The sequence below is a fragment of the Ciconia boyciana genome, chromosome 1, assembly GCF_034638445.1.
Source record: "Ciconia boyciana chromosome 1, ASM3463844v1, whole genome shotgun sequence".
Classification (NCBI taxonomy): Eukaryota; Metazoa; Chordata; class Aves; order Ciconiiformes; family Ciconiidae; genus Ciconia; species Ciconia boyciana.
Window position 1 is genome coordinate 185,491 of NC_132934.1, and position 26,765 is coordinate 212,255.

Consider the following 26,765-nt stretch of genomic DNA (forward strand, 5'->3'; position numbering starts at 1 on the left):
CTCTTTTATCACCGGCGTAATTCCTTCTCTGGCTCCCGATGGTAGAGGGTAAGGTTTTACGTTTACTATTTTAGATGGAGGAAGCGTTGGGGCTGTCTGTAACAGTCGCATTGAGGTGATGATGGGGGGCCCAAATTTCCATACCTTCCCGTTGGAGTCCTCCCACCCTGTCCCTTTTAATACATCAAGTCCCAGAATGTTCACTGGGTAGGGGCCAACAACCATGACTACCCAAATGGGGCTGTCCTCCTCAGGCAACCAACATTTCACTGTGCCTGTGTTTTGGGGCAGGGAATTTCCAAACACATCGGTAAGCCACATTTTCTTTTTATCAGCTATGATGTCATTGCAGGCAGCCACATCTGCACACAGAGCTGATATTTGTGCCCCAGTGTCTACTAAAAAGGTAAATGGTGTTTTGTGGATGCCTATAGGGAAGGTAATCATCAAGTCTCCCTGTTGACTGATTGTGAGCCGTCTTACATAAGTCCACGAGCCCATCCCCCAGTTCACTTCATAGGGATGGCGGAACGGGTTTCCCCACTTTGCTTCAGTACCCTGGTGTTCCATGGGGGAGGGTGGAGGGAGAGTTTGGCCCGATCAGGGCCCTTTCTTCTCGCCTAAAAGTCCTATCCAGATCTTTACACACTTTTACTAATATTTGCAGGTTAGACAGGGGTAACCCATCCATAAGTTCTCTAGGTATCTCCTTAGGTAAACCATCTCTCCAGAGTTGGCTCCTCATCATCCCCAACCCTAGGTTTCTCCTGGGGGGTAGGCCTTTTAAAGGCCGGTTGCCTAATTTGGTTCTCCTAGCCACGGCTTTACCCCTTTGTTCCCCTCCGGAGATTCCCACATTGCGGCTCTAAGTGATCAGCTCCTGCGCAATCTCTCCCCAGGTGAGGGGGAATTCCACCGGAGTGGGCCACATTTGGTTTCTCCCTGGTGTTAGCATTTCTGTTAAACGCTCCTGAATTGGGAGCGCTGCCCTTAGGCAGTCCTGGATTTGTAAGGCATATAGTTTCAGGGGGTCAGGGAGGCCCTTTATCAGGGGTTTCATTCAATTGGGGTCAGCTTTTAGCAACATCGGGGAGGGCTGATGGGGTATTAAGTGCCTGTCATGCATGAGATGGAGGCAGGCGGCTTTCTGCACGCTTTCGGTAATTTGATCCAGTCCCAGAGTGGGGATGGTCACCAGATCTCCCTGTTCCAAGGGGTCTAGCCCTCCAGCCCAGTATGCCGCCCTTTGAGTTAGGGACCAGGGGGCTCAAGTGTCAGGAATGGTTAGAAACACACCTGGACCCCAGTATCCCTGCGCCTCCTCCTCGGAAAGTTTAATTCTGTATCCCCCCCATGAGGGAGACCCTCCACACATATTCCGTCTCCATTCCTCTAGGGAGCCTACTATATTTTTCTTGTAATTTTGCCAATTCAGTTACACTATAGGGAATTTCTTTCAGTATGATTTCTGGCACAGTATCGGTGCCCCCTTCATATTGAAATTCCATTGTAAGAAGTGGGCGAAGCTAGGGAGCAGTTGTCTCATCATGTTGGTACTTTGTCTGTTCCATTTCCTCCCAGGGGTAGTGGCCAGCTACCCCTCTGTCAACTAGCTCATGTTCCTTAGATAGGCTGGAGTGCCCACACTCACTCTCGAGATCCTCCCTCCACGTGTCTGCTAGCTCTGATCGCAACTCACGCTCCCTGACAAAAGCATCGCACAGCTGACTCTGCCAAGCTATCCGCTGTTGTTTCTGCTTTTTTTCCACTCAGCTTCCAGGTCTGCTTGCAAGCTTTTAACCAAATCTTGTAACGATTCGCTCGCCTTTCACTCAGCCTGTTTTACCATGCACTTATCCTTCTGTGCTGCCATCAGTGCAGCTCCTAAAACACCACAAACTACAGTTTTTCCTTTCCCAGGTCTCGACCTGTTCTCCTTTGCCAAAACCTTTATTCACTCTGCAACAGTGGACGGAGATTGCCAGTTCTCCTCTGTCCAATTTCACCCTCGAGGCGTCGGGCAGGAGTTACAAGTTTTTAATAACTCTATCAAAGGGGAGCAGTCCAGATCAGGTTGAACCCAGGAAGCCATGATCGTCTGCTGGAGGACTTGGACTCAGCTGATTCACATCCTCCCTTCTCGACTCAGTCGATATCCCCTCCCTGTTCCTCTCACTGATCAAGTCAGGGAATCCCACTTCTGACACCAAATTAATGTCTCGTCCAACTCAATGGGTTGCAAAATGGGTGAATCTTTTTGATTTCCCGAGGGTTTGTGTACCGACAAAGGCCGATCTCTGCTCAGCAGGGCCGCGGGGCTGGTGGAGTCACAACAATGACTCAGAGGAACAGTCTGACTAGCAACTTTATTAACTGCTGAATTAGACAAACGGACAAACTTAACGAACTAGCAAGCTCAACAAACAGAGGCAATTTGGCAATGGAGCTACTTTCCAGGCAACCCATCACAATTTATCCAAAACTTATATATCGTGGAAGAGTAGAGGAAGAGAGAACCGAGAAAAGGAAAAGAGAAGAGAGGAGGACAGAGAAAGGAAAGGTATCACCACCCTTGGATCCCGCGATGACAATGACAGGCGTGGCAATCCTCCAGTGATGGGTGCGCACTGTTCCCTGGGGGGGGGGCCTTTTATACTCTAGTCCCTGCCTCAGGTTACGCCCCTGGAGGACTTATATTGTTCTGGTCCTCGAAAGTTCTCAATCTTCTACGTGGCGCTGGGGGAGGGGGGTGGTCGCAAGGAGTTTCATTCCAAGTTTTGGGTGGTCGCAGGCCCATTCTTTAGATAAACTCTGTGTGATCTCTGGCCATATATGGTAAACTGCGCATCCTCCAACGCGCTGTCCTCATCCCATGCTAGCTGACTTGCTGTTCCTTATCTCACTACAATGTTTGAGAGAGTACCTCTTTCAAACTCTCACAAGACAGTACCTCTTTTAGTCTCTCCTTTGATGAGCTCTCCCCATCCCATGCTAGCCAACTTGCTGTCGCCATGCAAATCATGCCTTATCTCTCTACAATGTTTGAGACATTAACTCTTTCAGTCTCTCACACCCATACACTGAACTTTTATTTAGCTACATGAAGGAAGGCCCCAAAACCGGTGCAAACTAGAAAGATAAGGTAGCCACAACCATCAGCAGAAGCTGCATCCATTGAAATAAGGAACGGCCCGCCTGGAGACAGAGAAAGGATCCAATGAGGAACAAGAAGACCCCAGACCCAAATATTGCTATTGGACTGAACCGTCGTGTGTGGGGAGGGGAACTTAAATTGTAAGGGTATAATTGCCCAGGTATTTATTTGTTGGGGGTCCCTCTCCAGAGGCACCCAGCTCAAGCTGTTTTTTACCACTGAACCACTCAATAAATTCATCTGGCATACATCATATTGGAGACTCTGCTTCAGGGAAACCTAGGGTTAAGCCTGAGGGGAGAGAAAGCACCCAAGAGTGAGTGAGTGTGTGTGTGTGAGCAAGGAGTAGAAAAGTGGCATCCATCAGCTCGATGGAGCTACCCACTGCAAAGGGACTCCAGTCCTAGCAGTTAAAATCTCAGGCGGTGTGTGTCCAACTCCCTGAATGATCTGTAAATGCTTGGGCAGCGGCTTCTCCTTTAAGTTAATACCGTAGATCACCCTTGGCTGGAGCCCCTCCTTCTGCAGGGGCCTCTGGAGATGCCGCTCTTTCCCTGCACTGCTGCTAACAGCACCCATGTTAAGGGAAAAGCAAGTGCATTCGAGCGCCAGCTTGCTGCCTTCACAACAGGGCTTGGGGGTGGCCTGGGGCTACGGGACAGGCTTCAGGGGAGGTGCTCCAGCTGGGGGCCGCTGCACAGGGCGAGTGGGGATGCGGGAGGCTCGGGGGGGGGGGTGGTCTGGCGAGTTGGGGAGGTGCCCAGCATCTGCGCCTGGGGGGTGTCTGCCTTCTTTCCCTCTTCCCTTCTTTCAGCTCTTGGGTAGCTCCCTGGGGCTGCCCTGACCTGTTTTGCCTCCAGCGGACCAGAACCTGCTGCAGCGGGCAGTTTGAAGCTTCCTGTCCTGACACCCCCGGGTGGCCAGTGGGCAGGAGACACCCCTGCACCTGCCAAAGGGGCTCACTCACCTCACTGATGGTCCTGGCCCTCACCCACCACCGGGAATCGCGTCCGGCATGCTGCCATACTGCACCAGCAGCGAAGGCAGCAGCCACACTGCTGCCCACCTGTGCAGTGCCAGTGCTGCAGTACCGCGCTTCGTCCACGAGGCGGCGGCAGCAGCAGCAAGCACCCGGCGGACGGCACTTGCCCAGGGGCAGGCCTGGCACTGCAGTTCCACGCTTTGTGCACCAAGTGCCCGCCAACACGGTACACCTGGGACAGCAGTGGCGTTTCCTTACCGGGAGGCAGCAACGAGCACGGCAGCATCACCTCGCAGGCACCGCGGCATCGCATTTCCGTTTACGGCAGACGGCAACGTGGAGCACAGCGGCGCACCTGCAGCACCCACCTGCAGTACCGCGTTTCGTTCGCCAGACAGCAGCAGTGAGCACGGGCGAGCGCCACACCCCGCATGCACGGCGCCCGAACTGCAGTACCGAATTCTGGTCGCCGGGCGGCAGCACCGTGCGCGGTGCCGCGTGACACTGCGCATGCGCCGCTCCCATGTTGCAGTACCACATTTTGGTCGCCGGGCGGCAGTGCGACAGAGGCGGCAGCGCCCAACCGCGCATTCGCGGTCCTAGAGCTGCAGTACCGCTTTTTGGTCGCTGGGCGGCAGCAGCGAGGGCGGGGGCATGCGCTCTCGAGGCGCAGCCGCACCGCTTTTCGGGGAACGGGCGCAGCAAGAAACCTGCAGAAAACCACACGAAACCGGCAACAAAAATACACCTCGTGCACGCACCCAAGAGCAATGTGGCTGCCCGGTGGCCAAGTCCACGAAAACTACACCTTCCCGGCATGCACTGGCAAACACAGCATGGCCGCTCGGAAGCCGAGTGCCGGAAGACTACACCTCCTGGCATTCCCGGGGGAACTAACATGGCAGACCGGCAGCCCCTTGGCCCAGGACTACAGCTCCCGGCATGCCGCAGGAGGCAGCCTTCCCCATTTTCTCACCCTGCGGGGCACCGTTCCCCCCCTCACCAATGCATCCGGTAGCCTCGCCGAGCCCTGAGCCCAGCTCCGCGCTCCCCAGCGTGGCTCCGACACGGACCCCACCGGCCTCACTACTCGCCTTGCTCGGCGACCACTCCGCTCCTCCCTTGGCTCACACCGGCCCCTCCACAGCCATCCAGGGCAGGGCAGCAGCAGCACCAGCACCAGCCCCTTCGCTGGCAGCCACTCCTTTACAGGGAGGGGCCGTCGCCCTCAGCCTCACTGCCCACACCTGGGGCTCCTCCAGCCCCGGCCCACAGCTGGAGCCCAGCAGGAACAGGGGGCCATTGCCCGATCCCCACAGTGCATCACCTCCCCTGCTGGGCTCCCTCACAGCCCCTCGCCCAGTGCAAAGGGAGTGCAAATGCAGCTGGGAGGGCAAAGGAGATGGCAAGCGTTTATTCAGTCACATGCATAACAAGTCCCAGGAGTGAGTGTGCTCCGGGCTCAGGGCCTGCCCCTGGGACACTGCCAGTCCTTCTCAGAGCTGCGCTCACTCGTTGGTCTGTCAGGGAACGGATGGTCAGCTCTTGGAGTGATAGGCTGCTGGGAAGAGGTGGAGGCTGCCAAAAATGAGGAGCAGGCTGCAGGACACTAGAACAGAGGAGAAAAGTGGCAGCCAGCTGGACAGCAGGGGTGTAGCAAGAAAGCATGAGGCAGGGAACAGGGCAGCGAGAGAAAGACGGGGACAGGGAGCCTGACAGAGATGGAGAAAGAAGCAGCAGGGAGAGACGAAGAGGCGCATCAGAAAGAGAAACTCTCAATGAGACAGTTCCAATACAGAGAAAAAGACGGGGACAGGGAGCAGGACAGTGGGATAAAAAAGAGGGACAGGGAGCAGGACAGAGACCTGGAGAAAGAAAAAATAGCGATGGGGAGCAGGACAGAGGAACAGACAAAGAAAGAGAGGGACAGGCAGAAGGACAGAGGGATGGACAGAGAAAGACGGGGGGGGGACACGGACAGAGAGAAAAGAGTACAGGGAATGGACAAGGGGATTGCAAAAAAGAGAGATGCAAATCAGGACAAAGAGATAAAGAACGAAAAAAAAGTGTTGGACTGCAGGGGAGGTGGAAGGGACAAGGAGTGGGACAGAGGAAGAAAGAGAGGAGAAAAGGGACAGCCAGTCAGACAGGGGGATATAGCAAGAAACAAGGGGGGGGGGGGCATGGGGGGAGGAGAGAGAGAGGGGCAGAATTATGGAAAATGGGATACAGAGAAGAAAACAGAGAAAGGGAGCAGGACAGATGAGTAAAGAGAGAAAAAAAAGGACACAGAGAAAGACAGAGATGGAGAAGGAAAAAGCAGCATTGAAGGTAGGACAGAAAGAAGGAGAAAGGAAAAACAGGGATGAGGAGCAGGAGAGAGGAACAGAGAGACAAAGAGAGAAAGGAGTACAACAAGGATAGATCAAGACAGGGCAAGGCACTGGACAGAGAGAGAGAAAGAGGGACAGGGAGAAGGACAGAGGGATAGAGAGATATAGACAAAGTGACACAGAGCAGGACAGGAGAATAGAGAAAGAGAAAAAACGCTAGCAGGACAGAGGGACTGGGCAAAAAAGAGAGGGACAAGGAGCCGGACAGAGAGATGAGAAAGAAAAAGTACAGGTAGGGAGCAGAACAGAGGGATAGAGAGGGGAAAAGGAGTGAAAGAAGGACAGAGGGATAGAGAGCAGAAACAACGTGACAGGGAGGAAGACAGAGAGATAGAAAAAAATTGGGACAGGAAGGAGGACAGAGGGACAGGAAAAAGATAGGGACAGGTAACAGGACACTGGGATAAACAGACAAAGAAAGGGACAAGTAGGATGACAGAGAATTGGAGAAAGAAGACCAGAGAATTGGAGAAAGAAGACAGGGATGGGGATCAGCACAGTCGGATCGAGACAGAAAGAGGCAGATGGGTACCAGGACATAGGGATTAAGAGAAAAAGACAGGGACAGGGAGCAGGACAGAGAGATGGAGAAAGAAAAAAGAAGGACGGGGAGAAGGACAGAGGAACAAAGAGAGGGGCTAGAAGAAGAATAGGGAGAAGGACTAGAAGAATGACAGAGAGGGAGCAGGGCACAGGGACAGAGAGACAAAGAGAGGGATGGGGACTAGGACTGAGGGATAGAAAAAGAGAGGGACAGGGAGCAGTATGCAAGAATATAGAGAAGAAAAGAGGTACAGGGAAGCAGAAAAAATGCCAGAGATGGAAAGACATGGTCGGGGAGTCAGATAGAGGGTCAGAGAGCCTCTAACCATTCCAGAGGGATGGAAAGGCAAAGAGAAAAGTATAGGGATGAAGAACAATGCCATAGAGAGATGGAGGCAGGGAGAGGCAGAGAGGCAGGCTGGAACGTGGAGGGGTAGGGGATGAGGAGAAGGGCAGGGAGGGACTGGGATGCAGAAGAGGGACACATACACCCAAGGGCCCAGAACTCACCACAGCTCCCTCCCTCAGCGCTGGCCAGAGAATTTTACAATTCAGACTCTTCTCTCTTCTCCTTTCTTGCCCATCCTCTTCTGTAGCTCCAGCCACTTGACTGCCATCCACCTAAGGACTATCTTGGTTCCTTATAGCTCTTAAAATATAAGGCTTCGTAGATATCTGGTGCCACACACACAAATACACAGGTTTATCATACTTTCAGTTACACATACAGGCCCTGGGTTATATTTTGGTGATCTGGTCTGCTTAGGACTGCTAATAGGAATCCTTCCTCACCCAGAGAGACAAGGTTTCTCCTCTGCAGATAGAGACAGCTTCCAATTCAATCCATTTCGTTTTATTCTGCAGCTGGTTTACCTTTTTCTGGTCTCTCCAACTTCAGCCATGACAGCTACTCTAAGAAGCAAGTAAGTATTAAACTTTTCCCTTTTCACAAACAAGGCAAATCAGAGACAACCGAGGCAAACCAAAGCCAGATGCTGTCAACGACATTCACAGGGGAAGAACGAGTAACTCGCGTCTCACGTTGCTCCCGGGCACCGCGCAGGGGCCTGAGCCGGCGGCATGAGGGAGAGGCCGGACCCCGCTCCCGAGAACTGCGCGTGCACAAACGCCGAGCTGCAGCACCCAATTTTGGTCACTGGGTGGCAGCAGTGCTACAGCTCCCGGCACGCCCGGCGGACCAACACGGCCTTCTGGCAGCCCCGAGCCGAAAGACTACAGCTCCCAGTATGCCACGCGGACCAGCATGGCTGACCGGCAGGATTTCCGCACTCCTGCCACTGCGGTGTCTGGCATCTTTCCTGGTTCTCTGAAAGTGGCGCCTGTAGTTTCTTGATAGCTCATCGATTAGCGTGACGGGCGAGGTTTGTTTCTTGTCATTGTCTCAATGTTTGCTTTGTCAGGTCTGCGTCTCTGTATATTTTGTTTCTGGCTTCCTGCTTTTTCCCTTAGTTTCCCAGCTTACAAGGTGCCTGATCAGATAAGCTTGCTGGAATAAACATTCTCACCCTCTCACATGCCTTCATCAATTAGTGTGACTGACCAGGTTTGGTGGTCAGGTTCGTGTCCTTGTATGTTCTTGTCTATGGCTTCTTCCTTTTCTTATTACCCCTTTTTGTTTTGCATTGAGAAGGGTCTTTGACCGGATACCCTTAAAGGAGCAAACACTCTCCTTCCAGATACCCTTACCAACAGCAGCTTCATTTCAACAAGGTCAGAATATTCCGAAGAGCCTGATGTATCAGCTAGGCCTTCTCCACAGCTGAAGCTGTCAGCAAGGTGGCAGTTTGAAAGTTCATCCTGCACATGGTGAGTGATGGGGATGTCGATGTGACTGCCCATACCAAGGCATAGGCCTGCAAGAGAGCCCGTGGCAGAGCTTTGGGAAATCCTTGCTAGTATGACTGTGCAGCTGGCTGAGGTAAAGTGTTGAACTGGGGAAAGGGAGTGTCAGGCCACAGCTGCCCTCGAGGCAAGTGAAGAAATAGGTGCTGGAGGAGGGAAACCCAAGAGACTTCTCTGAGCTCTGAGAGAACAGCTTGAGTTAAGCCTTGCGCAAGGACATCCCTGCAGAGGAAACATCTTCTTGATGAAGGATGAAGTGTTTGTGGGGAGACCTGGGCTGTGCAGTCAGCAGTGTCAACGCCCAGTGGGTTTGGAGGAGCATCTGTGGTGGGTGCCGGTACTTTCCATGAGCAGCTAAATCAGATCTAAAGAGAGGGTCTACAGCCAACAGCCGCTGAGGTCCTACACTCCCTAGTGAGACTCTGCACAGGATGGGGAGGCATTTGGGATGTTGGTGGACAGGCAGAGATCTTTGCCAGTGGTGGGAGCCTAAGCAAAGTGGTGGCTGCTGAACAAACCTCCCTCCATCACTACTGTCAGTAGGACAGAAATGGCTGCAGGGGGAGAGACCTGCTGCAGGCACCGGGCATCCCTGCACAGCAGGGTGTGCCATCCTTCAGGGGTATACATGGGGGCACCTGGATCTGCATGGTGGCTCTTAGAAAAGGTGCCATCAATGGCAGGAAGTCAGGGAAAGAAAGATGCCCACTGTGAGACAGATCTGTTTTCCCTCAGGCCCTGCAGTAATGGTTCAGCTTGGCCAAAGAATGGGAGGAGGAGGACCCTGCAGGCTTACGCCTAGCTGCTGGGCACTCACAAGGACTGACTTGAGTCCATAGTGAGGCTGGGCTCCTGCAACTGCCATGTCTACCCTCCCTGCCTGCTTTAGTCCTGGCAGGGATCTCTGCCTAATGCTGTGCTCTGGGTTTTTGGTCTGCTGCAGTTATAGGGCTGTACTGCTGTCTGTCCCACTGCCCAGCCACGCTCAAGGGTCAGCACAGCAATGAGAGGGTGAGCGGCCTTTGGGGCCACCTGTGACCTTTTTGTCTTACTCTTCTTCCCACAGAGAGAAAGTGTTTGTGAGTAGTTTGACTCCCAGGTGGGATTGCTGGGCCCTCTGGCTTACGACTCACTGGCTGTGTCCTGCTGTTGGGCAGGGTCCTGCCTCAGCCACCTTCTCTAAATACAGGGTAAGAAGAGAGGACACTTCCCAGCCTTGTTCAGCCTGATCTTCCCTCGTTTACCTACGCATCGACACCAAGATCACACAAGGCCTGGGCTCTATCCACAGAAGAGAAAGGGGTAGGCAACAAGCTTGGCTGGTCTCTTACACACATCATGTTAATTCTCTCTTTCCCTCCATGTCACAAGGATCTCTGAAAGAAGATCAGAGGAGACTCTGAGGAGTCCAGCCTCCTCAGGGGCATCTTTCTTTGTGGTGGGGAGACAGGGCAGTTGCCCACTGGTCTCTGAGAGCAGGACATTATAATGAACATCAGGGACAGACCCCCTCCAAGTCTGTAGGAGAGATAGAGGATGATCACACAGCTAATTAAGGTCCCCGATGTTTTGGCAGCTGCGTTCCTCCCTGCTTCCTGTCGAGTCAGGAAGTTTCCCAGGTACCTTCTCCCAGCCCATCCCTGCTAGTGGAGGAACTCTCCTGACCAGGACGAGGGGAAATCTGTTCAATGCTCAGTTAGGGAGGAGAAATCTGAGGTGCAGGTCTAGATTTTGATTTGAAGGCATTTTTTAAGCGCATTTCCACTGTGTCCTGGGGGTAGGTGTTAGGCAGGGTTTTTAAATGATCCTTGAGGATGTGACATCTCCACGCTGGGTCCTTCCACCATCACCCACATGGTGGCCTGAGGAAGGGGACACAGCCAAAAGGATTTCAAAGGCTCATGGGACATACCCTCACTGCACACACCCACAATCACAGGGCAAGTCCCCAGACCATGACAAGCACAGGAGGCCTCATCCCCCACCTTTACCACATAAATATCTGCCCATCTGCAGCTCCTACATGCCAGAACCTGGCCCTTGGCCAGGGCCATAGCCTTGGCGCAGGTCCCAGGGCTGCATTACAACACCCAGCACTGCACCTCCTGGGACAGGATGTTCAAGAACTGCTCCATCACCACCAGCTCCGTGGTGTGACTCTGTGGTCCCAGCCAGTGCTAGGACAGCTCCTGCAAACAGCTTCCAGAGCCCTCTCTGCCTCCAGACACATGAAGCCCTAACCCATGAAGTTGAATGATGAACCTGACCCCTAGGCCTTAACCGTACCCCAAACTTTAAATTCTAACCCTCTCTAAATCCCAATCCTAAATCTAACCCATACCCCCCCAACCCAAACCCCTAAACCCTAATCTGAACTTTAATTCCTAACCCTTAAACTACCAACATTAACTCAAATCCCAAGCCTGAGCCCAAGTCCAAACCCAAACCCCTAATTCTAACCCCAGCCTGAACCCTAACCCTTGACCCAATCCCAAATGATAACTTCAACACTTAACATCTGTTGTGGTTGAGCCCCAGTCAGCAATTAAGTACCACACAGCCACTCGCTCACCCTCCCCCACAGTGGGATGGGGGAGAGAATCGGAAGAGCAAAAGTAAGAAAACTCGTGGGTTGAGATAAGAACAGTTTAATAATTTGAACCAAAATAAATAATAATAATAATAATAATAATAATAATAATAATAATAATAATGTAATGAGAAGGAAAACAACAAGAGAGAGAGAGGAACAAAACCCAGGAAAAAACAAGTGATACAACCACTCACCACCCACCGACAGATGCCCAGCCAGTCCCCGAGCAGCGATCGCTACCCCCCGGCCAACTCCCCACAGTTTATATACTGAGCATGACGTCATATGGTATGGAATAGCCCTTTGGTCAGTTTGGATCAACTATCTTGGCTGTGCCCTCTCCCAGCTTCTTGTGCACCTGGCAGAGCGTGGGAAGCTGAAAAGTCCTTGACTAGTGTAAGGATTACTTAGCAACAACTAAAACATCAGTGTGTTACCAATATTATTCTCATACTAAATCCAAAACACAGCACTATACCAGCTGCTAGGAAGAAAATTAACTCTATCCCAGCTGAAACCAGGACAACACCCTAACCATATTGCCTAATCCTAAGCCCCTAACTCCAAACCCTCACCCTAACCCAGAGAAGTTGTGGAGTTCCCGTCCTTGGAGATACTTGAAAACCCTAATGTGCTGAATCCAAACCATAGCTCTAGATTCTATCCTCCTCCTCCTAATTCTTCTATTCTTCTATCAAAGGGAACAGTTCCAAGATAGGTTTATTGTACATTTTTTTAACCTTAATTCTACAAAGAAAGCCAAGTAGGTCAGAAAACAATTATCTCCCCTTTACAGATATTTCCTCTTCCCCCCCCCAGGCTCTCTTACCATAGCTTCTGACAAAGGCACATACACTGCTGGATTGGTCTCTCAAAGAACATGCTGGCTCCAGAGCCAGAAACCAGTGAAATCATTCAGTAACAGAAGAACAGAAACATTAAGAACAAAATACATGTCTGCAATTTAGTGTAGTGATAGCATGATGTGGGCGGTTTTTTGTCTGTTACAAATGTCATAACTGCATCTTAGCTGGGAAATGTTCCAGCATCATCAGCAATGACAGCTAAGGAAGAACCAGTTTTCTATAGGGTCTATTAAAAAAAAATTAAAAATCAAACTCCGCTTACAAATATTCAGGATTATGATTGAGAATGTACTGTGTGCATGCCCTTCTTTATGTACATCAAGAAGATTCTGTACAGTGTGTATAGCAGCTTGCTGCAACACTGCTGGCAGCTACAACTTCTTGGTGATTTCTTTAATACTTCAGCTGCACTTACAAAAATTCTTTACTTTCCTAAGAACTAAAAATAGGGTTTTTTCTGCATGTCAGATGATAATAAAAATGCAATTTTACATGTAAATGACCCACAAAACTGCAGGTAACAGGTACAGGACAGGTTCAATAGTGTCTTGATAAAAAACCTCTCCCTTCCTCAGTCCAAAGGGACAGCAGAGTCCAACAGCATACACTCATAATAATCCTCTGGAGAACTGAGCAACGTTTGCCAATGCCCAGGTTGTGATTCCTCTCAGAAGCTCTAAGACTGCAGACATGTACGTGCCAGTTGGACCTGGAGTATGAGCCCGCCTGGCAAAATGTTGGCGCCTACTCTAAACATGATCACTCACTCTCTCAAGCTCCTGTGACAATACTGACTAAATCTCCCTTGACTTAGATGAAAGCCTAGACACTTTGTTCAGTATACAAACGTACATCACAGAAGCTTAAATATAAGCAAGATTAAGTCCACTCTGAAGTCTTCTTATTACAGGTCTGCAAGTTCTTCCATTAAGTCCACTCTGAAGTCTTCTTATTACAGGTCTGCAAGTTCTTCCTCCTGCACAGGAAAAACACACCCAGCTATGGCATAGGCACTCTGCTGAACTTTTCCTGTATTCTTCTTACCTTCTGATTCTCTCTCCAGATTCAAAGGAGTTTCTGATTATGACCTTACCTAACGTTAGTGAACAAGACACAGTATGCTTAGTTTCTATCCATGCTACATCACTCCTCCCATCGTGTACAAAGACACAGAGTCATTTGTGGCAGCACTGATCTAGAGTATCAACTTCACTCCAGTATTCACATGAACAGCAGAATTCACAAGTCACCTTGCTGAGTTGTTTCTTTTGCTTCTTAGGTTTTCTCCACAAGAATAAAAAGAAAGACCAATAAAGGATGTGTGAAGCAACAATATTAGGATCATCTTCACATACTTCATTTATTCAGTTGTATGAGAGGAGAGTAGTAGGACGAGTGTGAAAAAGATTTGATCTCTCAGGTAATTCTTCTACTCTGGGAAATTTTCTCTGGTTACAGAAGCTGCTCCTAAACTGTTGACTTGTTTGGTAAAGAGTTCTTTGATCACAGAAACCTGCAAAGAGCAGCATTACTGATAGTACAGCTGGGAACAGATTTGTCACTATCAGCCTTAAAGACTGATTTTTCTTTCAGCTCTTGAGATCTTATGAATAAAGCTACTTCTGTAGAGACTACCAAATCCAAGCACATCTGGTATGGACAAACATGCTGGTGTTTCTGATCTAATACCATGACAAGAACAGTGGAAGTTACATTCTTTTGATAGTTCTCTACATTGATAACAGTTTGAAGCTCTTCTTTTGTACACATCAGAAATTCTTCACACTCCATCATCCAGTTCTGCTAGTGCTCTTCACAAACTTAGCGTTACTTTTAGTCCATTGCAAAGTGACAATCTGGGACACAGAATAAGGAGGAAATTTGTGCCCTGAAATTTGGCCTTTCAATTTTAGGAGGTCAAGTCAAACACTGCCACCCAGATCCAGTTTTTCTGAACCTGCCCTGCATGTATGTGGCTGAGCTTCAATATTCATACAGGAACATGCACTCAGATACTCAAATATAGCAGTGTCTTTCTGTTCCTACTTCCATATGCATGTTTATGGAAATTTTGTTTGTTTTAAAAAATGCTGTCTCTCCTTTCTGGTGTCTGTACACCCTTCTGTCTATTAGCACAGAGTTTTCTCCCAGCTTGATTTATACACTATGCCGACGGTTGTTGATCATGGCCACAATGTGTGACAGGTCCAAACTTTTCATCATAACCTCCATGAACTCGTCATCCTTCCTTGCTCCCTCCACAAATTCATCCAGAGAAAGTTCACCTGTGTCAGACGCAGACAGAAGGCATCAGAATCATGCCAATCCATATTTGAACAGGAAAAGGAGTACAGTAATCTAACTTTAGAGACCACTTACTATACATGCACGGTTCTAAAGCACCAAGAGGCCTCAGAGAGTCTTTTTAAGCTTATATGAAACTTCCCCAATAAACAGGCAAGTCCAGCTTCCTTTTTTTTTCCCCACACAAGGGAAAGGGTACATAAGAAAGAATAGAGGAAGTGTGTAGCTAAGGAGTGGGACCATAGCTTCCTATAAATAAGGCTGAAGTAGCCGCCTCCTTTTTGGCCTAACCTGTCATAGTCCTAACCTGCCCCATACTTGCTCGTTTTCATGTTTAGAAGAAGTGACAGAAGGAAGCAGCGACAGGCAGAAATAGGTTTTCTGTCCTAGGTCAAAAAAGCCCTTGTGCAGGGAAGCAGCTCGGCAGAGTTCTTCTGGAATAACAAAAGAGCACATCAGAAGGTGATGAGCACATGAAGTAGCAAGGAAAGAAATATCTCTCAGGGACATACAGCAACTACAGTGGTGTTGACCAACTTTTGACTGACTGGTCCATAGCACTTCATGTGCTTGCTGTACTGCCTGTAGCAGACCTAGTGAAGAAACTCTGAACTTCAACATTAAATTCCAGTTCTTCCTTTTCCTGCTGCTGAAATATTTAGGAGCAGCTGGGGCCATCTGTTAATATTTCCCACTTCTAACTCTGACATAAGCTACACAGCAACATATAAAAAGGCAAAAAAAAACCCCACTCCAAAACCCCACTACCAAACTCATGTGGACAGAACACAGCTGAGACTTAGTACAGGGAACAAATCCTGTCATACTGATTATGTATGATGCAAGGAGAAAAATACCTTAGCAAAATTCATGGAGAATGCATTACTGGATGAGAATTCATATAACAAGCAAATATAAATTGAAGAGGCATAAAGTTCAGTCAAGAAAGGAAGACATGGATGACTGTAGCACAGAGACCATCTGAGTTGGATGACAAAGACAGGAATCTTACCATCTCCATTCACGTCAATTTTGTTGAAGACTCGGTTGGTGAACTCTTCTGCACTAGTTTCATGGTCACCACCATTAATAGCTCGAATAGCCTAAAAGAAAAGAGCAAGAACAGGAAGCTGCCTAATGGCTTCCAAAACCATAGACTGATTCCACTGCAGCCTGTCAGCATAGATTCAGGACAGGACAGTCATGCCTGGTACCTTCCCCATACAAATGAACCAGCATCATAGGAAAACACAGCAGAAATCATCAGGCCTTACGGTTGGCACTGAAGGGTGCAAAGGGAGCATGGTTCTGGAGCATGGAATGAGCAGTGAAATCCAGAGGATCACCCTAAATCTGCTTAGGTAGAGGTTAAGCACTGCTGAAATGGCAGAATCAGGATCCACCTAACTGATCCACTTTCTATTACCTTATGGTCCACCAAGCCCAATAAACACTGTCAAACACCCTCTGCATCTGACATTATGAAATTCCTTTGTTATATGCTGTGGTCATTCATTTATATTCTTGCTTTCCCTATTTCCATTTATATACTGCTTCCTGTGTGTCCTGCTTCTCCTTAAAGCTCACTGGAAATTAATTTTCAGCTTGAGAAAGTTTAAGCATTATTCACTACTGTTTACTACAATTCATCTTATTCATAACCATATAGGGCAGGGTTCTCTTTTCTTTCCATGCCTAATTGTTTCCTTTGTTTAAGGATGTCCACGAAATACATGATTCCAGAGCCTTCACGTTGATTCTATGACTATTCATTTTCTAGTTTTTACCTTCTGATACTCGGTAAGTTTCTTCATTCTTTTTCAAATGCCATTTTACTAAAACTAAGTATCACCTCAGCAACTTCCTAAGGCTGCCAAAAAAGACACTGAACTACACCCAGAAAATTCAAAGGGCAGTAAATTGGTGGCCACCAAGTATCACCCACAGGAGTTGTTTCTCAAGACCTCTGTGTTAAACAATTACTATCTGTTGCTTCACTGTGATGTCTATGAGTATTTCTATTGCAAGTTATTCGTAGGAGGCTGTATATTATTAGAGTTATTGATTTGGTTTGGTCTCTTCAATGCCCAGCACTGAAATTCACATCCAGATGAGAATGCACTACTAATATCTTATTAGTAGTTTTATTTGTGGACAGCTCAGGCTTCAAATCTTTATCAAATCCATCTTCTGACCTTTCTTATTCAGAAATGTAAATTATTTAGGGTCACTGAATCTTTCCTGCATCTTTCAAGTTTCCCAGTCTCTACAGAATAATCTGAATTTCCAGCATAATTCATTCTGAGATATTCATAAGGTCATGTTTATGCCTGTAATTCCAACACCTTCCACAACAGCTATTTGCATACAATCTTTTCCATTGACAGTCATTCTTCTTCAAACTATTTGCCAGAGTCAGAAGTGTTTTATTGCATTGACATTTAGGAGCTGGTTCTAAAAAGCAAACTGGGAGTAATGCTCCAACTACTATTCGCATGGGGAAAAGGACGTATGAAGGACACATTGCAGAGACCATAACTGACAGTCATGGAGTCTGAAATATTGGAAAGTGCAATTTAGGTCCTAGGCAGCTAAAACAATTTTATGGGGTTAGCTGTGCTGTAACATATACTGTGGTGGTAAAGAAGAGTCTGTCAAGTCTGCTTACTGGACTATGAGATTGTGGGGAATTCTGCTAAAAGAAAGAATGCTGTTTAAGAAGGTCTCATCCATGATCTTCCATATGGGGAATAGCGAAAGTCTTACTTGTGTGGTGGAATTTGTCTTTAAGGAAAGAGGAAAGAACAGAGACCCCTAGAGACTCACTTTAATGATGTTGAGCAATTCATGTCGATCAATGCAGCCATTGCCATCTACATCATAGAGCTTGAAATACCACCGCAATTTCTGCTCCATCTTCCCACGGAGAACGAGGCTGAGGGCAGCCACATACTCCATGAAGTCAATATATCCATCCTGTGGAAAAACGAAAATCAAATTGTGACTGGAACAAACTGAGGGAGTTACGACTCCGGAGCTGTTTTACCTTATTGCTCTTTAGATTCACAGCTAAAAGAGAAAGAAAAACAAATGGCACAGAGACTTGGACTTAGGAAAAAGCTTTAGTGTACACACACACACACACACATACACACACACACACACACGCTATTTCTCTGGCCACCTTTAAGATCTCCTAAATACCTGTATTCCTAAAGTTATGATCTATTACAAGTCTAGGCTACTCTCTGCTCGCCACCTGCAGAGATGGAACCTGTCACTCCTCATGGCCAGTGTGAACAAACCCATCTTTGTCCACCAGAGGTCTGCTGGGAAAGAAAATTGATCCAGAGCCCTGGCTGCAAGACAAGTGGAAGGTAATTCTACCGCAGGTTTTCTGTACTAGTCTGCTTTGTCTTTGTGGGAAACTACCACTATTTCAGTAAGCTATAGATCTCTCCTCCATTCTCTGAAAAAAAAAGTGATTGAAGATATTTTTTAAAATACATAGAACATGATTTGAGAGCTGGAAAAATTGTTCTGTATTTAGGTTTTTAAATATTCCATTTATTGAATCTACAAATAAACTCAAAAAGCTCGTTTCCTCTGCCAGAAAAATGCCAGACACTAAAGGTTCATAGTCCCTAGATTTAACACTGACTAAAATTTGAAGTGGTTAAAAAGAAACAACAAATAAAGTGCATGTCTCTGTCAAAGATTCTGAATAACTACTTCAACAAATTACAGAGAAAAAAAAAGAAACTTTCATTTACTGAGGTATTTAAACAAAATCAGATGCCTTTCTGGAATGGATGTAAATAAATATATGTAAAAGGTGAATGTAGGTGGACTAGCAGAGCACTACTGTTTTACAGGAAGGATCACAACATTTTAAAATAATCATTCAGGATCATTTTAGTACTCCCTTGTGTGAGTTTTTCATACCTTCATTGAGCAAAGTCACAGAAAACAAAGATAACCAGCTCTAAAGGTGGGAAGGAGGGCATGACTGCAATTTATAAAATAACTCTATTGAAAATTTATCCTCTTTGTCCTCAGCAGAGTTCTCAGAATCTGAAGGTCCAGAAGGCAGATGATTCCATCCATCATCAATGTCTGTGTTACTATAGGGTGGCTCTTCCTCTGGGTGCTCTTGTTCCTTGCCCTTGTTTATAAAAGGAGCTTAGATTAAGTGGCTAACTATTAACAGGCTAAGATTAACTGATGTAGGTCCATCTCCACTAGTTGCCACACTCTTACTTCATTCCCCTTGAGATCACTATCACTTTATTTAGAAGACAGCTTTCCATCTTTGCATGACCAAATTTGAATTTGAGAGTCTTCATAAAACATTGTTTATTGCATAACATGGGGCTCACAGGAGAACTCTGGAATGCGTAACATCCTTGAACAAATTTTAAAGTCCTTAAACATCCCAAGAAATGACAGAGGTAAAGGGAAAGACTCGTGCAAGAACTGTAAACGTGTTGGTTTAGTTTATAACACTGCTTCTCATCACTATCATCATCCTGGGCACAGAGAACTTTAGGATGTGAAAGCGTATTCTTTGAGATTTGCAGTCATTTCCAGTCATTACATCCACCACAAGACCTCAGCTACCCTAATGGAGCCTGGCTGCTCCTGTCTTACCTTTAAGAACTTTGTAATATTCCTTAGCATTCTTTAATTCCTTATGCCTTCTCACATGTTGTCCAAACCAACGTTCTTTGCTCAGTCCCTAGGCTTTCCTTCTTCAAAACCAACGTTGTGATTTCCCACCTGTTTCACATGTCTCTGTGACTAGTTCCTCCTTGACTCACAGACATTTGCTCCAGCCATTTCAGAACCTTGGAGCAGAGAGCAAAGCTGAATTTTCCCAGGCTGCCATAAAACCAAATTTTTCTGTCATTGAGATTACAGGCCTGCAAGCATAAGCTTAAGTATATATGGATAAAAAACAGGCAAAAGTGAGGGGCATTGCATGCTTAAAGGAATTATGGGGGCTACTGTTTCTTACCTTAGAGACAGATAGTGGTCGCCTGTCACAGTGAGGAATACTACCTACCTCCTAGCACAGAGGAGAGCCACACAGATTGTCTGCCCATGCAGTATTAATTTCAGCTGCCAAATACCTGGAAATTACTTCCTCTGTGAATGTTCTAACGATTTCTATTGTGTTTGATTCCTGTAGTCTCTACTATCTAATACAGATATATTTTTAATAAGAATAAGAACATATAAGAATGAGAATAATAATGAAATCTCCTTTCATTAGTATTTTGCTAGTGAAACAAGGCCAAGTCAATTAATACACAATAAGGAATTCACAAAATTCAAAGATGAACTTGCACAAGGTAGTTAGATAATAAAGTGTTATTACCTATGGTTATGTTATCTATGTCATTATCTATGCACATTAATTTGCTCCTTGCATTTAGCTACTTTACATGATTGTCCCTCAGCAGCTTTTCACACCAATGTTTCTAAGAGAAAACCAAGGACTCTAAAAGTGCAGGAGTTGGTTCGCTTTTAAGCAGTATGAGGCAGTTAATTTTCTTGCCGGATAACTCACCTTGTTCATATCAAATGTGCGGAACATCTGCTCAATGTACTCATTGGCCTCTGGATCCAGCCCTCGAAGCCCAAAGAACTGTTTAAATTCATGCTCTGTCAGCTGTCCAGAAGGACACTCCGTCATGAACTTTTTGTACCAGTGGTGGATCTCAACAGCCTGCAGATCATCCACTGTGGAGCTGCTATTGTTCCCCATGCGTATGTGCGGTCAGAAGAATGATGTTACAGGAACGATCCTCTTCCTCCTGTTGCTCTCAACAGCACTGTCCGTCTGCTCCTGTCCACGTTCGACAATGGTGTCAGTTAGGTGAGGGACCTAACTTTCCACAAGCCAATTATAAATGTTAATCTGCTTAGAGGCTGATTTACAAACCCAAAAGTTTCAATGATACAAACAGTCTTCTTGGAATGGAAAGGAGGTGCAAGATAATCTAGAAAATCACTGCTATTTCAGGAGCCAAATCAGAAAGGGTGAGAAGGTTAATCAGACACTGGCATCAGGAGCTATACTGGTTTGGTACACTACCCTATTTTTAACCTTGATATAATTATACCTGAAGATAAGAGGAAAAGGCTACAGGATGTGGGATTTGAGGTGAAATAAAGATCTGCTCCTCTAACTGGATTTGACAGTCTGTTTTCTCAAATAGAAATGTTGGATAACTTAGTGTATAGGACCAGAAAGAGTTACAGAAGTAGCCCATCATAAATGTTAGGCTATGTGGGAAAAAGCTCATCTCCACACACACAAAGGGGCACAGAGGAACAATGGCAGGTGGGGGAACCCAAATAATCCCCTGACCTGGCTAATCCCAGAATCACCACAGAAGTGCAATAAACCCATAAAAGGCTCATCTGCACAAACAGGAAGGAGCAAAAAGAGACAACCAGAGGCTGGGGAACTCAAATAATCCAGTAAGAGAAATGAAGCCCCTGTCCCAGCTCCTCCTAAGGCTGTCATAGGGGAGCCATCAGCCCCATGGGCCTGGAGGTGACACCCATCACAATGAGTCAATGGGAGATGTTGTTAGAGTACCTTACAGACTGAGTGGGGTTACTGCCTAGGGGTATGGAAAACATTGTGGGGTGTGGGGGGAAGAGCATTTGGGGATTGCACAAGACTTAAAATGGGGAGGAACTTACTTTAGGGGAGGACTTACTTTAGGGGAGGAACCAAAGGTGGGGAAAGAGATGGGTCTAGGTGGTTTGGGGTTGAACAAGCATGGGAAAATGGAGGGAAAGGGGATACAAGGGGCTGGCTGCATGTAAAATGGTTACTGGTCAGTATGAGTGTCTAGCCCTGCCCTGTGCCTGATCAGCACAGTCTTTCCTGTCTTCTAACATTTCTAACTCTTTGTCTGGCTGTGCAGCTCTGTTCTGTGCGCATGTGTATGCATGGGGATTTAAGTGCCCACAACTGGAGTGGGGACCATGGGTCACAGGAGCCTGCATGTATTTGGTGCCAGCAACTGGAATCAGTGAGGATCTAAGTGCCAGCAACTGGTGTCAGACCATGGATCACAGGGTCCCGCATGACTTGGGTGCTAGCAACTGGAGCGAGTGAGAGTATGTATGTCAGTATATGATCACTAGTGAATATCAAGCTAGACTAGCCAGCAAATAGGTTAAGTGGTTTGGGAACCAGGTGTGTGTATGTCTCTGTTAGTGAGACAACTGGAGGAGTTGACTATTGGAAGGACCAGGGGTCCAGCCCAACTGCTGGAGAGACTGTAAGGTGTGGGGTTGAGGGAGAACCACTTGTCTCTGTGTGTTTCTCTCTGCAGGAGACAGACAGCTGGAGAAAGCAAGAATCCTGAGAGTCTCATCACAGTTACTGGAGAGACCCACAGTGTACGTGTCTGTGTGTATGTTGGTGTGTGCAAGGGGATCGGTACCAGCAACTGTAGTGGGGCTGTGGGCCTTGGGGGTCTGGCATGTCCAGGTGCCAGCAGCTGGGGAGACTGGGCATCTAGAGCCAGCTACTGGGTAGACTGAGTGTCTAAGCCCAGCTACTGGAGTGATCTGCATTGTGCAGATGTGTGTATTTCCCACTGATGGATCTTCATCCTGATCAGGATGCAGGATGGTACAGGATGCAGCCATCAGTGCTGTTTGTGTTTGTATGAGTGATCGGTGCGTCTGTCTCTGTTGCTGGCTGGGTGCATATGTATATATGTGTTGTATACATGTGTTTGTGTGTGTGCCTACTAAGAATACATTCTCAGCTTTGCAACGGGTTGGACCTGGGGGCATGGAGCTGTAGCAGCCTCACCTCTATCAGGCCACCAGATCCAGCAGCTCCTAACAATAGCGCAGACAAATCAGAGGCAACCACCATCTTTACTTAGGTTGTCATTCCAATGTTTTATCCTCACAAACCTATATCTGTTAAAACACAGTAATAGCTTATTTTTGTAGCATAATTTACAAAAAAAAATCCAAACCCATAAACATTTTATAATAAAACAAAGAGAAGTAATTTTAGATCCTGAAACAGTGAACAGTACTAAACAGTCCATGTACTTATCTTTTGTGGCCAGCATCATATAACAATGTAAGTAGTACCACCTCAAATTCACTTTCTCAAGAGCATATTAAATCAATGCAACAAGACTATGTATCACAAATGTTTCAGCTACTTACACTGAAGCTGCAGATAAACATTATTAAGACCATTAAAAAAATGTTTGTGTTGCTGAAATGTAGTGAGATACTAGTGTAACTGAGCCTTGAAAATGATCACCATTAATCCATTTAAGAAGAACAGTATGTAAAGGAGATAGAGGATTTCTATTCTGTTAGACACCATTACTAAACTAAGAACTCAGAGTTACGTTCAAAATCTTGTTTATGGACAAAGAGGAAGTATACCTTACATATAGAATCATAGATCATAGAATGGTTGGAAGAGACCTTAAAGACCATCTAGTCCAAGGCCCCCGCCATGGGCAGGGATACCTTCCACTAGATCAGGTTGCTCAAAGCCTCATCCTACCTGGCCTTGAACACTTCCAGGGAGGGGGCATCCACAACTTCTCTGGGCAGCCTGTTCCAGTGTCTCACCACCCTCACAGTAAAGAATTTATTCCTAATATCTAATCTAAGTCTACCCTCTTTCAGTTTAAAACCGTTACCCCTTGTCCTATCACTACACTCCCTAATAAAGAGTCCCTGCCCATCTTTCCTGTAGGCCCCCTTGAAGTACTGGAAGGCTGCTATAAGGTCTCCCCAGAGCCTTCTCTTCTCTAGGCTAAACAACCCCAGCTCTCTCAGCCTGTCCTCATAGGGGAGGTGCCCTGATCATCTTCCCCTGATCATCTTCGTGGCCCTCCTCTGCACCTGCTCAAGCAGGTCCATGCCTGTCTTGTACTGGAGGCCCCCAAAGCTGAACACAGTACACCAGGTGGGGTTTCACCAGAGTGGAGTAGAGGGGGAAAATCACCTCCCTCGACCTGCTGGCCACACTTCTGTTGATGCAGCCCAGGATACAGTTGGCTTTCTGGGCTGTGAGCGCACATTCCCAGCCTGTATTCAGTTTTTCATCCACCAATACCCCCAAGTCCTTCCCCGCAGAGCTGCTCTCAATCCACTCGTTGCCCAGCCTGTATCCATGTTTGGGATTGCCTCAACCCAGGCGTAGGACCTTGCACTTGGCCTTGTTGAACTTCATGAGGTTTGCATGGGCCCACCTCTCTAGCCTGTCAAGGTCCCTCTGGATGGCATCCCTTCCCTCTAGAGTATCAACCACACCACTTTACATATATACATAAAGCCAAGAATTATTGTTAGTATAATAGAAATTTTAACAATCCAGTTCAAGAGTCATCATTAGTCTAGATCTAATTACAGAAAAACAAAGAAAAATATTGTAGGTCAAGTACTTATATACAGGAAAAATTTGCACTAATAGCAATAATACAATTAAAATTGCAACACACAGACTTTGTTTCTGTGCCTTGTCTGGTGTTACACTCACCTGACTGCTGCTCCTCTGGATATTAAAATCTGTGGTTCACTCTGATGTTTGCGGTGGCAGGGTGTCATGGCAAGTTGTCAGCATCTGGAGTCCTTCACTGGGAGGAATGTGATGTTCTTGTTAATGGTTTCCTCATCCTCTCTTCTTTTTTTTTTTTTCCTTTCTTCTCTTTCCTTCCACTTAGGCTCATGTATATATGTTTGCTAACATAAATTTACACCTTTCTCTTTCTTTTTACATTTACATTTGAATTTACTCTATATGGTGCCTTGCATATATCTTAGATATGTTTACTTTGTTACCCCTAAAACCAGTTTTGTCCAGCTCTGGGTCTGCACTTTTTTAACTAATCATTAGTTAGTTGTTTATAGCCATGGGGTCTCTAGCACAAAGCCTGTGCCTCATCTCTTATCATGCCATGTCTGTTCTCCTCTATGCCAAATCCTGCATCTCCACTTCTCAAGACCTCAGCTGTTTTACCAGGCCTGTATTTCTCTACTCTACATCATTGTGTTAGAGTTGTAAATATCTCATTCTACCTAGAGTAACTTCTTGCTAATACTACCTGTATAAAACCATGGTCATACCACACAAGGATAAATAAGTAAAATAAATTAGCCATAGACACCTGACAATTAGAGAAATTGCTCTCACAGCTAAACCAAATGAAACAAAGCTGCAGGCAGATGATGTAAAATTCAGAGCAGCCCTGGCAAGCCTTAGTCCTCAGGCCTTGCGAACTCAGTACAGAGCCTATGGCAATACCCTGTGACAGGACTACATGGTCACATCAGAAGCAGGCATACGAGTGCATTCGAATGGATATGCTAATACACGATGAAGACAGCTGGGAGATGAGGGATTTTGCGCTGCTCAGACTTCATGAAGTCTTCATGAACTTCAAAAAAGCCAAGTGCAAGACCCTACACCTGGGTTGGGGCAATCCCCAGTATCAGTACAGACTAGGAGGTGAATGGACTAAGAGGAGGCCTGAGGAGAATGCCTCAGGGATACTGGCAAACAAAAAATTGGACAGGAGCCGGCAATGTGCACTTGCAGCCCAGAAAGCCAACTGTATCCTGGGCTGCATCAAAAGAATTGTGGCCAGCAGGTCAAGGGAGGCGATTCTCCCGCTCTGGTGAGACCCCACCTGGAGTACTGCGTTCAGCTCTGGAGCCCTCAGCACAAGAAAGACTCGGACCTGTTAGAGCAGGTCCACAGGAGGGCATGGAAATTGTCAGAGGGCTGGAACACGTCTCCTGTGAAGACAGGCTGAGAGGTGGGGTTGTTCAGTCCAGAAAAGAGGAGGCTCCAGGGAGACCTTACTGTAGCCTTTCAATATATGAAGTGGGCTTAGAAGAAAGAGAAAGACTTTTTACCAAGGCCTGTAGTGACAGGACAAGGGGCAACTGTTTTAAACTGAAAGAGGGTAAGTTTAGATTGGACATCTCTAGAAGCATTCAAAGTCAGGCTGGACACAGCTTTAGGCAACCTGATCTAGTGAAGGATGTCCCTGCCCATGGCAGGGGGGTTGAACCAGATGATCCTTAAAGGTCTCTTCCCACCCAAACCATTCTGTGATTTTGCAGCACTTACAGCGCTGCCCGGCAGCGCAGCAACCCGCTCGCGCGGACCCGACACACCGCCCCCAGCCACCCTCTCACCACACCCCTAAATATCTCTCAAAAAGCTTTGGCTGATTGGTTGCTACCTCGTTATTGGGCGGGTCCCCAAGCCCTACTCGGGATTGGTGATTTTGTGCCATGTGTCAGGACAACCATGGCGCTGAGGGGGCTGCTTCGCCGCAATTAGCTGATGATCACGCCTATCTTCCTGTCTCCGTAGCTGACGGGCTGTCCTCCTGCGGGGAGGCGGGGCCGCACTGGAGGCGGAAGCCGCCGCGGCGTGTTCCGGTGCTGAGGTGGCTGGGGGCGGGATTGGTTTTACAGCGGCGGAGCCGTCACTGTGGTCGGCGGGTGTGGGTCGTCGGCAGGTCAGTGCCTCCCCTCCACCTCTCGGTGTTGTCCTTCCGCTGTGTGCGGTGTGCGAGGTCGGCGCTGTCGTCCGGCTCTCGGAGGTGGTCCCGGGTCGGGCTCCTTCGGCCGTGCAGCTCTGGGACACCGCTGCCAGCCCCGCTGGGAGCGGCCCTGCCGGCCTGCAGGGCCCAAGGAACTGGAGCGGGTTCGCAGCTTCTTGGGGTCCAGGTCGGTGAGGAACAGTGGGGCGGGCTCCGGCCGGCGGCAGTCTTTCTCTTCTGGGCTCCGTGGCCTGGCCCGGCCCCACCACGCCGGTGCCTACGCTGCGACCGTGCCGCCTTTCGCCGACGGTCTGACCGCGGTGTCCAGATGTAACCGGTAGCGGAGCCCGTCCTGGGAAGGTTTCTGCCCTGTGAGGCCCATCGGGGGCACTGCGGTCAACTTCGCTCTCGTCGGTAAATCTGCAGGACTGGCGGGGCAACCGTGCATTCCTGTAGTTGCATCGGCGCTGGCTTCCCCTTCCCTTGGTGGAAGGTTGTTG

At 47.6% G+C, this 26,765-nt stretch overlaps 2 protein-coding genes, 1 long non-coding RNA gene and 1 pseudogene across 7 annotated transcripts in view; 2 read left to right on the forward strand and 2 right to left on the reverse strand.

Annotated features, from left to right (window-relative positions):
* Nucleotides 1–865: 865 nt before the first annotated feature.
* Nucleotides 866–4,727, reverse strand: LOC140649093 (uncharacterized; annotated as a pseudogene).
* A 3,600-nt stretch (nt 4,728–8,327) lies between these two features.
* On the forward strand, nt 8,328–20,878 carry LOC140649149 (uncharacterized). Its single transcript, XR_012041506.1, has 5 exons — nt 8,328–8,454; nt 8,770–8,899; nt 10,002–10,237; nt 17,934–18,075; nt 18,758–20,878. It is a non-coding gene; the product is annotated as an uncharacterized lncRNA (long non-coding RNA).
* On the reverse strand, nt 14,092–26,038 carry GUCA1A (guanylate cyclase activator 1A). 2 transcript variants are annotated; one of them, XM_072855898.1, is made up of 7 exons: nt 25,960–26,038; nt 24,249–24,345; nt 22,545–22,657; nt 20,271–20,549; nt 17,525–17,674; nt 15,711–15,801; nt 14,092–14,679 (listed from the first exon to the last, which is right to left on the reverse strand). In XM_072855898.1, the coding sequence occupies exons 4-7, from the start codon at nt 20,466–20,468 to the stop codon at nt 14,552–14,554; spliced, it is 567 nt and encodes a 188-aa protein (XP_072711999.1). In that variant the 5' UTR covers nt 20,469–20,549; nt 22,545–22,657; nt 24,249–24,345; nt 25,960–26,038; the 3' UTR covers nt 14,092–14,551. The 2 variants fall into 2 exon arrangements, with proteins under 2 accessions (XP_072711999.1, XP_072712008.1); XM_072855907.1 differs by lacking the exons at nt 22,545–22,657; nt 25,960–26,038 and having other exon boundaries at nt 24,249–24,368.
* A 121-nt stretch (nt 26,039–26,159) lies between these two features.
* GOLGB1 (golgin B1) overlaps nt 26,160–26,765 on the forward strand; it is a 54,324-nt gene continuing 53,718 nt past the window's right edge. For all 4 annotated transcript variants that reach the window (XM_072855857.1, XM_072855876.1, XM_072855878.1 and 1 more), the window contains exon 1: nt 26,160–26,241. The gene's annotated coding sequence lies outside the window, so the exon portion shown is untranslated. The remainder of the gene's footprint in view (nt 26,242–26,765) is intronic.

Excerpts from the sequence above, each read along its gene's own strand:
- GUCA1A (XM_072855898.1), bottom strand. The coding sequence starts at position 20,468 with ATGGGGAACAATAGCAGCTCCACAGTGGATGATCTGCAGGCTGTTGAG. Across the intron at positions 17,675-20,270 it reads GCACATTTGATATGAACAAG|GATGGATATATTGACTTCAT; the intron begins GTGAGTTATCCG and ends GTTTTTCCACAG. Across the intron at positions 15,802-17,524 it reads AATTGCTCAACATCATTAAA|GCTATTCGAGCTATTAATGG; the intron begins GTGAGTCTCTAG and ends CTTTTCTTTTAG.